At 39.9% G+C, this 16,850-nt stretch overlaps 1 protein-coding gene across 2 annotated transcripts in view; it reads left to right on the top strand.

Annotated features, from left to right (window-relative positions):
• nucks1a (nuclear casein kinase and cyclin-dependent kinase substrate 1a) overlaps positions 1 to 16,432 on the top strand; it is a 46,250-nt gene extending 29,818 nt beyond the window's left edge. Inside the window, exons 6-8 of one of the 2 annotated variants that reach the window (XM_073030774.1) lie at positions 3,972 to 4,124; positions 11,610 to 11,765; positions 14,680 to 16,432. In XM_073030774.1, coding sequence (XP_072886875.1) covers positions 3,972 to 4,124; positions 11,610 to 11,765; positions 14,680 to 14,915 — 545 coding nt within the window. In that variant the 3' untranslated portion in view covers positions 14,916 to 16,432. Of the gene's footprint in view, positions 1 to 3,968; positions 4,125 to 11,609; positions 11,766 to 14,679 lie in introns of both variants that reach the window. The other variant, XM_073030773.1, reaches the window with a different exon arrangement.
• Positions 16,433 to 16,850: the final 418 nt, after the last annotated feature.

Raw genomic sequence — 16,850 nt, 5'->3', positions numbered from 1 at the left:
TCAGTTGGGCTTCTGTTAAAATATTGACCTTGCATTTTGCATTTTTACCTGATTGCTTGGTAATATCAATTAATCTTCTGGTGCAATATTTTCCTACTTATGAGTACACCAACACTAATGTTACATTTCTGGTTGCTCTTTGTGAATTTTAATATTTCTCTGGAGGAATATTTAATAACCTTCCAAAAGGGTGGGTTTTTTCACTACTCGTTTAAGGGAAAAGATTTCACATTTAAGTTATTTTGTGCAATGACTTTGTAATGAAATTGTTTCAAATTTATACCTCTATTTTCTAGCTAACAATCACAAATTATCGTATTCTGGATATTTCCTTTTTATGGCTATATTTACAACTATTAATGCCTTTTAGTGACTTGTATATCATCACACGAAAGCTCTGCTGCTTTAAAACAATATCATCTTAACTAACACATACCTTGGGATTTTTTGAAGTTTAGGAAATATCTTCAAATCCTACTGTGGTAGTGCATTGCTGATTGAATGAACATGGTACTCGGGTTGTTTCTGGGATTTAATCTCCTTAGAACAAAAGGCTGTAGACATGTAGGCTGTACGTAAGGTCATGATTTAGCTAGAATAAGCTGTTCCTTAAAGCAAGTGGTTTAGGAAAATTAACGTTAGAGCTAAGATGTAATGTTAGGGAGAGAATGTGGCAGCAATGCTGCAGTCCTATCTTCAGTCTTCACTGAGAGTGATTCTGTTGTAGGGTAGGTCTCTGCAAAATTATTATTCACCTAGTGTAAGTTCTGCTACGGGAGACAACTAGCAGGTGAATTATTAAAAAAAGATCCAAGGATGTCCACAAAACTCTCTTGAAGAAATACAAAATCCCCACTAAATCTTGGGAATTTCTAGCGTATGACCCCTTTAGTCTGGAAGTGGACTATTGGGGAATCCTACAGCCATATATCAAGAACCCAGCATAACAAGTTCATTTAAGGGATTAACAGAATCATATCTGTAACCCTGTCATTTCAAAGTCAATTTATTATCAAAGTACGTATACACCCTATCCTCGTTATATGCCGGGGGGGGGGGGTACATTCCTCACAGTCAACGCATAATGTGAAATTGCGTAATATGAATAATTATTTAAATGGAGAAAATAGGGATGCATTCCAGAGGGCTTCCTAAATATGTTTTATGTTACCTATTCACATTTTCATACCAATACAACACAAAAGCAGTAACACAAGGCAACATTCATATTATATTTAATCAATTTAATGTAATCTTCAATGTAATAAATCATAGAAAGTTAACAAACTAGGGTGTACAGTACTCACCAACACTGCAGGTGTGTTCGCTCCCGGAGATGAGTGGTTGTTGTGGTGTCGGGCAGCTTTACATGGATAAAGTGGATGGTTGTGGTCGTCAGGATCCTATCCAGCACAGCAAGGGGTGAAGGAACACTCAGAACTCTTAGAACTGCCGGCAGCAGATGATGACACCGGTTTGAAGAAAGTGGTGAAGGTTGTTTGCTTGGCAGCATTTTGTTTTTCAGTATAAATTTGCTTGTAGGGAAGAAGGGTTAACGGCAGGGAACGACTGAAATACTGACTCAATTCTAAACTTGGGTCCATGTTCATCGTCATTTGTGCCAAGTGTTCTGACTTCCACCATTCCCTCACCGTTGGTAAACTCCCGGGATTTTCAAAATCATCTGTTGCTTGCAGCATCTGATAGTTCACCGTAAAAAAAAAAAAAAACGCCCTGAATGTGGATCACACCTTGATCAAGTGGTTAAATCAACAATGTTGTGTTAGACGGCAGGAAATGCACTGTTATGTTAGGATGAATGCTGTCCAAATGTTTAGGATGGGCTGGCGCATTGTCAAGCAACAAAAGAACTTTAAAGGCAAGATTCTGTTCCCGGCAGTAGTGTCCCAGAGCTGTGTTACCTTCACCTGAAGCTGCACTGTTTATAATTTCCAACCTATTTTCAAGTGTTAAAGCGATTCTCTGCCACTCGGCTGATGGCCCAGGACATGACATTGGACACTTAGAAGGCATAGTTAAATATTTCAAGCACATAATCACTACACTGTAGGTAAAACCAACAAAAGTTTAAGAGCGCAAGATCGCACATCCACATCTTGCCAAAACCAATGCGAGACTGACGGGAGTGAGATTGTGAAGCACGCGCACCTGACTTGTATTGGTGGGAAAGCTGTGCTTCTCGTCCCAACAGTGAGACTGTGAGGCGTGTGCACGTGACTTGTATTGGTGGGAAAGCAGTGCTCCTCGTATATCTGTGAGTTTTGGATGCATATAAGGAGAAGTTGGTAGAAATAGGTTCCTGGTATAACTGTGAATCTGCATTGTCTGAAGACGCATATAACGAGGTTAGGGTGTACATTATACAACCATGTCATTCATCACCTTTCAGGCAGCCACAAAACAAAGAAACCCAAAAGAACCTATAAAAAAGACTGTCAAGCTCCCAATGTGTTGAGGGATTAAAAACAAATAGTGCAAACAATAGAAATAAGCAAGTAGTATTTAAAACAAAAGTGAGTCTTCAGACATGAAGCCTGGAGCAACTCTCAACCTCAGTCTCAGTTCAGCGCAGAGCGGAGTAAACGTCATGGAAGAGCGAGCAGAACCAGCATGACCCTTGCCACTGGTTCCAACACTTTGCCGTTGCAATCCACCTGACCCCGTGTTTAAATTGTTCAGTCATCAGGTCGATCCTTCCCCTCAAGACTCGGGGACTTGTCGCATCAATGCGCTCTGGCTTGGACCCCACCTTTCCAAAATGGCCAGAGGCTTAGATGAATCTAACCTTGCTCTTGGTATAGATGGACAGGCCTCGAACCTGTCTCTTGCTGTTCAGTCAGTACATGGTTAATCATTGTTGCCACTTCATACTTTTGCTGCTACATTTCTAATGATCAGTAAAAATGTGCTATTGAATACTGGGTCACTTAAGCAAAAAGGTTTTTGTATCATGACTAACTAGGTAAGGAATTTTATTTGATCCTGGTGACTGATTGCCCAATGTTAAGATTTTGGTGACCATTTGGAAAATGTATATTATCATTTCAGAGGATGTACCCTGGGTCCAGCACATAAGAAAGCAGAGCAGACATTCTTAAATGATTGCAAAGATTCAGCATGTCATCTAAAACTTGACAAACGTCAGTAGATGTGCGATATAGAGTATATTGACTAGTTGCATCACAGCCTGTATGGAAACACTAGTGCCCTTGAAGGGAAAAGCCTACAAAATGAAGTGGATACAGCTCTGTCCACCACAGGTAACATACTCCCCTCCATTGAGCACATTTACACAGAGTGCTGTCGCAGGAAAGCAGCATTCATCAAGGACCCCCATCTCCAGGCCATGCATTGTAAGAGAACTTTTGTTCCAAGGGATGTCATTTCAAATGCTGTCTTCTAACTGCTGCCATTAGGCAGAAGGTACAGGAGCTTCAGTACCCACACCACCAGATTCAGGGACAGTTATTACCCTTCAGCCATCAAACTCTTGAACCAGAGGAGATAACTTTGATAATAAGTTTACTTTGAACTTTGAAAGGAAGAATCTGATTTGGTTGTGCTGTACCCAGTGAGGACCTTCTCTTGTAAAAAGTGATCATGGTGATGAGGAATTACTGAAGTTTATTTCCTGAGGTTTGGTATCATGAAAGGAAGAAAATTGGTAAGGCACCAAAATTAACATAGCAGGATAATATAGGGTACCTTGTTCTATAATCAGTGTAAAATACGGTATGTGTAACTTCAGATGGAATTTAATTTATTGTAGTAGTCTAGGGTATCTCAGTTGAACCGGTGTACATTGTTTTCCATGTCTTAAACTTTCTGTGATCAAGTAAATAATATCACAATCTCATAAAGGTGCAGATATGTTCCGGTGACTGTACTGTCTCCCAGTATAATTGGTGTGGGTTTGTGATTTAATCCTGGTTACTTATTTCTTTTAGCAGGGGATGATGAGAGTGAAGATGAAAAAGGTCACAAAGATGGTCGTCAGAAAAGGCAAGCTGCATCCAAAGCTGCAAGCAAACAGAGAGAAATCCTTTTGGATGATGGAGGAAGTGAAGAAGAGCATGAAGATGATGAAGAGGCTGCTCAAGAAAGTGAGTGATATTACTTTTGCCCCCTGGAAAGATCTTGAGAATGTGGTAAGATTGTTGTTGTGGTCTTGTTTGCAGCTCAAAAGTGAAAGATTGCAGAGGAAGAAATTTGAAATAAAGTCTGAAAGAGAGGGAATATGTTGGTGGTCAGTTATTCCTTTATGGAAAAAGTGAACATGTCAAGTAGCTGTTGTTTGTACCACTGCCTTCTGGAGATTCAGTTGTATGATTATAAATTGGTGGTTGTATTATTCAGGATGCATACTGCATATAAAACCAGAAAAATCGTGCATTCATTGAATGAACTGTACTTGACAATTAGGTGGCAATAATTTTTTAATAGATATCAGGTGGTGGTCTACCTGAGCTTTGCTGTGTTTCCTACTGTCATTGACTTTCTAGTTCATTTCATGGGCGAGGTATTAGATGAATACCTTCCATCAGTATTCAAGAAGAGGATGAGGAGCATAGTGAGATTGGTGAGGAGTGTGATGTTCAGGGCCAAGTTGGTATCTAAGAGGAGGTGGATCTCTTAAAGAGCATTATGGTGGGGGATAGATCAGTGCAGAGTATGGTAGTGTTCTTGTCTTGTCCATCTTGAGGTCTAGCAGGGGATGGGTCTCGGAGACAATTAAGATGAATGTCCCCAGGACCGATGGGATCTGTCACAGGTTATTTGGAAGAGTAAGGGAAGAGATTACTGGAACCTGGACAGAGATCTTTGTATCCCCTTGACATAGGACTGGAGAACAGCTGATGTAGTTTTTCTGCTTAACAAGGGGCAGTAGAAATTGAAAATTGTAGGCTTGGTGAGGCTTGTGGTTGGGAAATATATTGACTCTTTCACTCACACGGGAAATATATTGACTCTTTCACTCACACGGGAAACTGAGGAGATGATAGGAGCTACAGGGAGGTAGTCACCCCTAAGTTGCAAGAGGCAGGAAATGGGCTGCCAGTGCAGACTACCCCTGTGCCATACCTTCAATAGTAAGTGAATAATTTTGTATACTTTTAAAGGGGACAACCAACCGAAGGGGAGGGAGAGCCACGCTGACCGGTTCTTGTTGCTGTGGCTTAGAACAGAAGGGGGGGTTGAAGAAGAGGATTACAGTGGTGTTTGGAGATTATATTGTTAGAGGAATAGACAGGAATTCTGTGGACACCATAGAGACTCCCACTTGCCACGTTGCCTCCCAGGTACCAGGGTCAGGGATGTCTGGGATCGAGTTCACGACAACCAGAAGTCTTGGTACATATTGGCACCAATGACATAGGAAAAGTGAGGAGGTCCTGAAGAATTTAAGGAGTTAGGTAGAAAACTGAGAAGTAAGACCTCCAGGGTAGCAGTCTTTGGATTGCTGCCTGTACCACATGCTAGTGAGGGTAAGAATAAGATGGTTTGGCAGATTAATTTGTTGCTGAGAAACTGGTGCATGGGCAGGGTTTTAGATTTTTGGGATCTCTCTGGGGAAGGTATGACCTGAACAAAAGGGACAGGTTATATCTGAACCCGAGAGCCACCAATTTGCAGGCAGTTTTGCTAGAGCTGTTGGGGAAGGTTTAAACTTAATTTGGCAGAGAGATGGGAACTAGAGTGGTAGGATTGTTGGTTTACAAGCAGAGACTGTGTCGTGAGACTCAGGAAAGACAAGCAGATGATAGGGCAGAATTGCAGTCAGTGGAATGAATTGCAATGTAGAAGGGGGACAAAATCGAAACGGGTGTTGGATACAGGATTGAATGTTTTATATTTGACTGCACACCATGTGTGGAATAAAGTTGACTATCTTGTAGCACAGTTAGAGATTTGCAGGTATGATGTGGACATCACTGAGTCGTAGCTGAAAGAAGATTATAGTTGGAACCTTAACATTGAAATGACAGGCAGGTTGGCAGAGGGCTCTGTTAGTAAGAAATGAAATCAAATCCTTAGAAAGAGGTGACCTAGGATCAGAAGATGCAGAATCCTTGTGGGTATAGTTAAGAAACTGCAAAGGGTAAAAAGACCCTGATGTGAGTTGCTTTATATGCACACCTCCGAACAGTAGCCAGGATCTGGGCTACAAATTACAACATAACTTCATGGGAAGTTAGAGGATTGGGAAGCTTTGAAAAACCAAACGAAGGCAACTAAGAATGCCATCAAGGAGGAAAAGATTAAATATGAAAGTAACCTAACCAACAATATCAAAAGAAGGTTTTTTCAGATATATAAAGGGTAAAAGAGAGGCGAGAGTGGATATTGGATCACTGGATAGTTGAATCTATCAGCCTCTGCCTTAAATATACATACAGACTTGGCCTCCACAGCTTGCAGCAGAGAATTCCACAGATTCACCACTTTTTAGCTCAAGAAATTCTTCCTCATCTCCATTCTAAAAGGATGCCCCTCTATTCTGAGGCTATATTCTCTGGTCTTAGACACTCCCACCATAGGAAACATCCTCTTCACATCCGCTCTGTCAAGTCCTTTCATCATTTGATAGGCTTCCATGAGGTCACCCCTCATTCTTCTGAATTCCAATGAATACAGGCCCAAAGCCATCAAACACTTTTGTATGACAAGCTGTTGAAACCTGGAATCACTTCTGTGAACCTCCTTTGAGCCCTCTCCAGTTTCAGCACATCCTTTCTAAGATAGTGATCACAGTTCTATCTCCTTTACCATAGCGTTGGAGAGGGATAGGAACAGACAAGTTAGGAAAGCGTTTAATTGGAGTAAGAGGAAATATAAGGCTATCAGGCAGGAACTTGGAAGCATAAATTGGGAGTAGATGTACTCAGGTATATGTACAGAAGAAATGTGACAAATGTTCAAGGGATATTTGCATGGAGTTCTGCATAGGTACGTTCCAATGAGACAGGGAAAGGATGTTAGGGTACAGGAACCATGGTATACAAAGGCTGTTGTAAATCTAGTCAAGAAGAAAAGAAGAGCTAATGAAAGGTTGAGAAAAACTAGGTAATGTTAGAGATCTGTAAGATTATAAGGCTAGCAGGAAGGAGATTAAGAAAGAAATTAGGAGAGCCAGAAGGGGGCCATGAGAAGACCTTGGCAGACAGGATTAAGGAAAACCCCAAAGCATTCTACAAGTAAGTGAAGAACAAAGGGATAAGACGTGAGAGAATAGGACCAATCAAGTGTGACAGTGGAAAAGTGTGTATGGAACCGGAGGAGGTAGCAGAGGTGCTTAATGAGTACTTTGCTTCAGTATTCACTACGGAAAAAGATCTTGGCAATTGTAGGGATGACGTACAGCTTTCTGAAAAGCTTGGGCATGTAGATATTAAGAAAGAGGATGTGCTGGAGCTTTTGGAAAGCATCAAGTTGGATAAGTCACTGGGATCGGATGAGGTGTACCCCATACTACTGTGGGAGGTGAGGGAGGAGATTGCTGAGCCTCTGGAGATGATCTTTGCATCATCAATGGGGACGGGAGAGGTTCCGGAGGAATGGCGGGTTGCGGATGTTGTTCCATTATTCAAGAAAGGGAGTTGAAATAGCCCAGGAAATTATAGAACAGTAAGTCTTACTTCAGTGGTTGGTAAGTTGATGGAGAAGATCCTGAGAGGCAGGATTTATGAACATTTGGAGAGGCATAATATGATTAGGAATAGTCAACGTGGCTTTGTGAAAGGCCTAACTGAATTTTTTGAGGATGTGACTTAACACATTGATGAAGGTAGAGCAGTAGATGTAGTGTATATGGATTTCAGCAAGGCATTTGACAAGGTACCCCATGCAAGGCTTATTGAGAAAGTAAGGAGGCATGGGATCCAAGGGGACATTGCCTTATGGATAACCCCGATAAGTGTGAGGTGGTTCATTTTGGTAGGTCAAATATGATAGCAGAATATAGTATTATTGGTAAGACTCTTGGCAGTGTGGAGGATCAGAGGGATCTTGGGGTCCGAGTCCATAGGTGCAGGATGACTCTGTGGTTAAGAAAACATACAGTGCATTGTCCTTCATCAATCGTGGACTTGAGTTTAAGAGCCGAGAGGTAATGTTGCAGCTAATCAGAATCCTGATCAGACTGCACTTGGAGTACTGTGTTCAGTTCTGGTTGCCTTACTATAGGAAGGATGTGGAAACCATAGAAAGGGTGCAGAGGAGATTTACAAGGAAGTTGCCTGGATTGGGGAGCATGCCTTATAAGAATAAGTTGAGTGAACTCGGCCTTTTTTTCCTTGGAGCGATGGAGGATGAGAGGTGACTTGAAAGAGGTGCTTATGACGATGAGAGGCATTGATCATGTGGATAGTCAGAGGCTTTGTCCTAGGGTCAGAATGGCTAGCACAAGAGGGCACAGTTTTAAGGTGCTTGGAAGTAGGTACAGAGGAGATGTTGGGGTAAGTTCTTTTTACGCAGACAGTGGTGAATGCGTGGAATGGGCTGCCGGAGACAGTGGTGGAGGCGAATACAATAGGGTCTTTCAAGAGACTCCTGGACAGGTACATGGAGCTCAGAAAAATAGAGGGCTATGGGTAACCCTAGGTAATTTCTCAGGTAGGGACATGTTTGGCACAGCTTTGTGGGCTGAAGGGCCTATATTGTGCTGTAGGTTTTCTATGTTCTATGTTTATATGATAAGGGGCCCAAAACTGCTCATAATACTCAAGTGAGGCTTCACCAGAGCTTTATAAAGTCTCAACATTGCATCCTTGTTTTAATATTCTAGGCCTCTTGAAATGAATGCTAACTAACATCACATTTGCCTACCTCAACACTGACCCAACATGGAAATTAACCTTTAGAGAATCCTGCACAAGTACTCCCAAGTCCTTTTGCACCTCAGTATTTTGAATTTTCTCTCCATTTAGAACCATAGGACCATAGAATGTTACAGCACAGAAACAGGCCTTTTGGCCCTTCTTGGCTGTTCCGAACCGTTTTTCTGCCTAGTCCCACTGACCTACAACCTGGACCGTATCCCTCCATACACCTCTCATCCATGTACCTGTCCCAAGTTTTTCTTAAATGTTAAAAGTGAGCCTGCATTTACCACTTCATCTGGCAGCCCATTTCACACTCCCACCACTCTCTGTGTGAAGAAGCTTTCCCTAATGTTCCCTTTAAACTTCTCCCCATTCACCCTTAACCCATGTCCTCTGGTTTTTTCTTCTAGCCTCAGTGGAAAAAGCCTGCTTGTATTCACCCTATCTATACCCATCATAATTTTATATGCCTCTATCAAATCTCCCCTCATTCTTCTACGCTCCAGGGAATAAAGTCCTAACCTATTCAACCTTTCTCTGTAACTCAGTTTCTCAAGTCCCAGCAACATCCTTGTAAACCTTCTCTGCATTCTTTCAACCTTATTAATATCCTTCCTGTAATTTGGTGACCAAAACTGCACACAGTACTCCAAACTCGGCCTCACCAATGCCTTATACAACCTCACCTTAACATTCCAACTCTTATACTCATTGCTTTGATTTATAAAGGCCAATGTACCGAAAGCTCTCTTTACTACCCTATCTACCTGTGACGTCACTTTTAGGGAATTTTGTATCTGTAAGCTCTCTCTGTTCTACTACACTCTTCAGTGCCCCACCATTTACCATTTATAATTACCTACCATTTATAAAATAGTTGACCTTTTCATTTTTTCTACCAATGTACATGACCATACACTTCCCAACACTGTATTCATCTGATATTTTGCCTGCTTACCTAATCAGTATGTCCTTCTGTAGCCTCTCTTCAAAACTGCCTGCTCTTCCACCTATCTTCATGTCGCCTGCAAATTTGTAACAGAGCCAACAATTCCATCATCCATATCATTGACGTATAACGTAAAAAGAATTGGTCCCAACACAGATCCCTGTGGAACACCACTAGTTACCGGCAGCCAGCCAGACAAGGCTTCCTTTATTCCCATTCTTTTTCTTCTGCAAATCAGCTCATAGTTTGTTTAGCAGCCTTGTCGAAGGCCTTGTGGAAATCCAAGTACACAACATCAATCGATTCTTCTTTGTCTATCCTGCTTGTTAGTGTTATTTCTTCAAAGATTTCCAAAACAGCCCCAAACCTCAATGCTTCACATTTGGGATGAGGTTTTGGTGTTGGTGTGCAATGCCCTTTTTCCTCCAAATGTACTGCCATGCATTTCTGCAAAAGAAATTCAACCTTTGTCTCATTTGTCCACCGAACTTTGTCCCAAAAACATTATGGAACATCCAGGTGGTCTTTTGCAAACTTGAGACTTGCAGCAATATTATTTTGAGAGCAGTGGCTTCCTCAGTGATGTCCTTCCTTGAACACCATTTGTATTGTGGACACATGAACAGAGACTTTAGCAAGTTCTAGAGATTTCCTCAGGTCTTCTGCTGTTACCCTTGGGTTCTTTTTTCACCACCTTGAGTATTGCATTTTGTGGCCTTGGTGTGATCTTTGCAAGGCACCCACTCCTAGGGAGAGTAGTAACAGTACTGAATTCTCTCCATTTTTAGACATTTTCTTACTGTGAACTAATGAACACTCAGGTCTTTAGAAATACTTTTGTAGCCTTTTCCAGCATGATGCTTCTCTACATTTCTCCTAAGGTTCTCTGAAAGTTGTTTTGATCTTAAGAAGAGCAGGCCCTGTCAGTAACCTGACATTGTGTGTCATTTATATAGGATAGGGCATCTCTACAACCCACACCTCCAATCTCTTCTCACTGATTGGAAAACCTGACTCCAGTTAGCTTTTGTGGAAGGTATTACCCCAGAGGCTGACATACTTCTTTGAACCTAGACTGTGAATGTTTAAATGGTGTGTCCAGGGGACACATGGTCATGTGGTCACGGGGAGAGCATACCTGACCTCAGTGGAAATCGAACACTTATTGGTGATCTCTGGTACGGTGGACCGATTGTGTGCTGCTTGTGATAGAGACAAAGGTGATTGCAAGCTTGAAGATAACACAATAATTAGTGGAATTATGAATTGTGAGGAAGGTTATCAAAGGATTTATTCAATAGGGTATAGACCAGTTGGAAACATGGGCCGAGAGGTAGCAGGTAGTTTAATCTGGACAAGTGACAGATGTGGGGTGTTGCACTTTCTGGGGCAGTGGAGCGGGAGGGGTCAACCGTAAGAAAAGCTTACAGTAAATGACAATCCTTGGGAGCACTGATATACATACTGATTAAGTTCATGATGAGGCGTGGTTTTCAGGATACCTTTCTTTGGGGTATATTAATGATCTGGCTGTGAACTTTTCAGACTAATAAAACCACTAAATGTGTTGAATTCAGTTTTGTGGCCTTTTGATGGCTTTTGAATTTGTAATCTGGAACTCTTGTCTGAAACCATAATAGTTCTGCCACCCTGTAACGTAATGTCTCGCTTTTGTTGGTGTTCATCATTGGCCTTTCCTTGCAGCTTAGGAATTTACAGCTTTTAATGGAAAATACAGCACCAAAAAATCAGTATGGTATTTGGTCAATTAAAAAACATTATATGACTGAAATTCACAATTGTACATGTTATTATAGAAGGGGATTCTGGAAGTGATGCAGACTTCTACGTGGAGGAGGATGATGATAGTGACTATGAGAGTTCTTTGAAGAAAAGCAAAAAGGGAAGGAAAACTAAAACAGTGCCTGAGAAAAAGGAAAAGAAGACACCTAAACCCAGGCTCAGTGCTACAGGTAAGCTGTTAATGGAAAAATTAAATCCATGGGCTGTCTCAATTTTTTTAAAATTCTATGATAGAAACAGGTATGGTTCAGGATCAGTGAGTATAAAGGTGAAGGTTAGATACTTGGTGGATTCAAATGGGCTCAAATAAGGAAGCTGAATTGAAAGGGGGAAGCCAGTGAGTTTTCATTCTACAGGAATATGGTGTATCTGGGATCTGAGCAAAAGTTCAGAAGGATGTCTGTCTCACAATTGTATCAATAGAATTGATCAGCAATAAAGGAATAAAGCAAAGAGATTTTAACCTTTACATCATGTTATTTTGGGCTGTTGGCGCTTGTGAACAGGTGTAGTACCTCCTGATTTAAAAGTCCTTGCATCTATACAAGCTTCTGAAAGGATTTTTTTCTTGTGCATTTGCAGAACTCTTGTGCTCACTCGAGTTTTGAAGGGAGTGGAAAAGATTAGTATACTTCTGTTAGATTACGATGTTGAATGGCAGAGAAGACGCAAGGAACAGCAGGAACTCATTCACTTTAAAAAAAATTTTCATCCTTTGCCTCTCTCTTCCCTACACATACAGTTAAATGTTAAGAAAGATCATCAGTTAATCTGCAAAATTGAATTTAGTGATTGAGAAGAATTGAGACAATTTTTTTTCATCGTTGTACAGATCTGTGCTGAAACTACTTGAATACTGAATTACAAATTCATATCATAGCGTCAACATGTAACAAGCAAGAAGCCCTTTTCAGTTTGTCTAATGGATTAAGATTTGCGAAGATCTCTATAAAAACTAGTACTGAAATCTCTACAGCAATTTTGTCATAAACTGGGCAGCAGTGTTTTTCCCATTTAATTCCATGCCATCAGTGTGGTCGATAATGAATTGTTCAGTTCAGGGCAGTGTGAAGTGGGCAACAATTGCACATGGTCATGTCAATAATTGCACTAAAACCCTGTGGGCATGCAGCGCTGTTCCCTCTACGCTGCACTGGGAGCCAGTGAGATTGCATCCACTGTAGATCTATTGTGGTAGGCAAATTGCAGTGTATCCAGGTCCCTGCTTAGGCAGCATTTGATCCTGGCCATGACCTGGGTCTACCATATTTTATTTGGGTATTACTGCCATTATTACCTTAGAACATGTAGAAGAGCACAGTGTAGCCCCTTTGGCCTACGATATTGTGCCGACCTTTAAACCTACTCCAAGATGAATCTACTGTTTCCCTCCCACATAGCCCTCTGTTTTTTTTTAATCCAGTGTCTTTAAGAGTCTCGTAAATATCTCTGATGTATCTGCAATGCCTGGCAGTACATTCTGTGAAAAATAAGTAACAGCCTACCTCTCCCTCATGCTGTCCTTCAATCATCTTAAAATTATGGCAAAAAGGGACTGGCTGTCCAGTCTATCTGTGCCTCTTATCTTGTATACCTGTATCGTCACCCCTCATCCTCCTTCACTCCAAAGAGAAAAGCCCAGCTTGCTCAACCTTTCCTCGGAAGACATATTCAAATCCAGGCAGCATCCTGGTGAGTCTCATCTGCAGTTCCTCATCTTTCCTATAACGAGGTGACCAGAACTGAACACAATATTCCAAGTGTGCTCTAATCATGGTTTTATGATATTTTAACTGGATTTTTATTTGCAAAACATTGAAAGTACTAAATGCATTGACAGAGCTGAAAGTTCAGGCAGTCCTCCCTTGAGATTGAATGTAATCTACTTCTACGTGGTTCTGAGGTGTCCAGTGAGACTGGTATGGGACTGATAGGTGGGTAGTTTGTCAGATGGTGTGTTCTTTCCACCACCCACACTGGATCGCTATGGCTCCTATGCACAGTTGCGTTATGTCAGAAGAATCCCTGATCCTCCTCCACTTTGAATGTAATACTCATACAGCATGGAAACCAACCCTTCAGCCCACTGTGTCTGTGCCAGCCATCAAGTACCTATCTATACCAGTTCAATATCCCAGCACTGTCATTACTTTTCAGCTATTCATTTAATTCTTAAATGTTATGAAAGTTGGCAAAGTTTAATTGTAAATTGAGTTGACTGTTGTTTGGGATTTGAGTGGAAGCCTAATGTTTGGGCAATTTTTCTACTATTCTTCACAGTTGCAGCCAGAGAAATGTGTTGACCTGAGCTTTTGTGTTCCAAGCATACCATGTTGTCTTCTATAGTTCTGTTTAATATTTGTCGTAATCCTTGATGCATTAAAAAAATTACGAATGTTTTGTATTTAAATTGAGTGCATTTCTGCCTTCAAGTTTAAGCCTACCTCTTCCAACAGTTCTTGTGTATATGTACATCTATATCTTTATTTCTTTAGCTTATGGGTCAAAATGTGAAGCTTTGCATAAGAAATTTAGTGTCACTTTTTCCTTCCCACAATTTCCATCATTAAATGAGTCAGTTATATGTCAGCATTTACTTTTCTAGTTTGTCACCAAGTACACAAGGTAATGAAAACTTTTGGGATCTTTTGTGCTTAGTAATTTGTTAGTTAGGAACGGTCTGGTTACTTTTATTTATTTAATGTGTATTATTTTTCCAGTATTACCATCATTTAACATTTTGCTTATATATTTCATTTGACTTTTAACCCCGATTAAAAGTTAAATGCCTTTATTTTAACCTTTTGTTTAACAAACAAGCCAGGCAGCATGTTGGGCATATAGTAGTGTTGGTTGATAAGACTGCAAGAACTTCTTTGTAGTTTTTACTCTGTCATATCTCCTAGGTAAACATGAATTTAACAGACCAATTTTTACTTTCCTGCCGAATAGCCAAGCATTTAATTGTTTTTGTATCAGAAATCTGTTAATCTTAAATTGTTTTGAATCACTTTAAAATAAGTGATTTTTGTCACGTTGCTGAATACTTTTAATTACTGATTTTTGTGTCTTTTTCTTTTGAAGTCACCCCTGCAACTCCTAGTCCGGTAAAAGGTAAAGGAAAGGGTCGGGTTGCTACCACAAAGGCATCACCACCTTCTAAGGGGCAACCACCAGAAAGTCCTGCTAAAGAATCAAAGAAAGAGAAGAGTCCTCCACCAGAAACAAATGAAGAGGAGGAGCCAGAAGATGAGGAAGAGGATGAGGAGGAGGAAGAAGAGGAGGAGGAAGAGGAGGAAGTTAATTCTGGGGATGACTGAACAATACAAGGGAATATTTTTTATATAAGTAGAGTTAGAATAAATTTCACTGACAGCTTGGTTCACAAGGTTTAGACAGAGGACTTGAGTGGGTGTGTGCGTGTATTTTTTTTATGCTGTGTCCCATTTTGTATCTTGCGGTCATTAACAAAATCAAATCATTTTAAATTTGGCATGCTATTTTATAGGAGTTGCTTTGATCTTTTCAAAATAAGAATCTTCAAAGTTAGCCAAAATTATTAGTACTTTTGGCAAAACTTTCATTTTGTAATAAGAATTTCATGTCAGGTAATAGAAAGTCTTGCCAAGCTACAAAAGTATATTAGCACAGCAGATGTACTTACATTATGTTCAGGCAAACCTCTCGGCCTGTTTGATCCAGGAAGTTAACGTTCCTTCCCAATGAGTTGTGTACAGAATAAAAGAACAAAATGCATGAATGTGAAAGTATAATTTATAGAACATGAAATTCATTCAAATTAGCAACAAAAATTGTTTTAATTTTCTTCCCGGTGAATGAATCTATGAATGAATCATTCCTGTGGATTTCTTTGAAAGATTGATAGCAAAGGACAAGATCAAAGGCTCCTGTAAATGTATAACTCTCTCAACCTTGTAAAATTTCAATGCTGTAAATACACATAGCAAAATGAGCGACGTTTAAGATGCAGCTTCATTAAAAGCAGTGTAGATTTTGCTTAATGCTGACTGATTGGTCTCTCTCTCAGTATATATCTGATGAATTTTCTAAAATTCATCTCAAACACTTTAAACTTTTGTACCCAGTTCTTACCTCATGATTTGTATAAAATGAAAATTATCCTCTTAAATTGGACGTATGAACCCATGTTGCACAACTAAATATGCAAATTATTCCAGTGGTGACGAATAAATAATCACCAGTCAACTGCTATAATCCTATTTGAAAATTGTATGTTATATTTCAAAATGTCCTTTTTTTTCTCCGAAGTTTAATTTGGTCTAAGCTTCTGCTTTTAAAACTTACAGGGGATCAAAATGGCCAGTGTCCTGCAGTTCATATCTAACCAGTTAACAAAAAGGAACTGCTCTGTTATAAAATTGTTGTATTTTAAAATGTGGCCATGCTGTTCAAAGTAAATGAACAAAATGTGTGATGTAATAATCTGTTAACCTATCACACAGTTTTCATTGCTAGTTTTATTTTAAACACTTATATTTAATCTTAAAAAACAAAACTATGGGATAAAAGCAGTTCTGCGCCACCAAAAATCGCTGAGTCATCAGGTCTGATCTTGTGAACTGAATTGTTTTTTTTTGCAGATTGAAACGTTTAAAAATGAATGTGACTGAATCCTGAAAAACTACGCGTTTGTTGTCTTTATCAGCATTTTGTCAAAGCAGCCATATCTTTGTAAGTTACAGATTAAAAAAAACTTGTACAGCCAATTCTTAATGTTGAGATCCAATTCAAGTGGGCTTTCAATTTCTTTTGTTTTTATTTTCGCTACAGAACATTAAATGTCTGCTGATGTAAATTGGTTTCGATGCTCAGTTATTTTGGAAGGGGGGAATTAAAGGATGACAAGGAATAGCATTTTTAATGTAACGTTGAGAGTAGTATACTTGTGAGTTCTGGAGTAGCTTAAAAATCTTGGCTTTTTGAGTTCTATTAAAACGCCAGAGTTTTGTTTTTAAGATTTTATATCTCTGGGAAATTGCAACTGATGGTGTTTTCTGCTTCATAATTCATTGAAAATATTGTCTTCCCACATGTCCCAACCACATTCCATTTTTCCAGTTCAGATTTTTTTTTACAATAAGGGACATTAACTGTAACGGGCTATGGGAAAGCAGCAGTTTTGATCATCTGACCCACTTCTCTTAAAACAAAGACGCATTCTACTCCAGTATATCTTGCAATATTTCATTGGCTCAGTTTCTTCTTAAGTTTTT

Source organism: Hemitrygon akajei, chromosome 27 (assembly GCF_048418815.1).
Source record: "Hemitrygon akajei chromosome 27, sHemAka1.3, whole genome shotgun sequence".
In the NCBI taxonomy this organism is placed as follows: Eukaryota; Metazoa; Chordata; class Chondrichthyes; order Myliobatiformes; family Dasyatidae; genus Hemitrygon; species Hemitrygon akajei.
The sequence above is the reverse complement of the archived record's forward strand: the minus strand, read 5'-3'. Positions and strand labels throughout refer to the sequence as shown.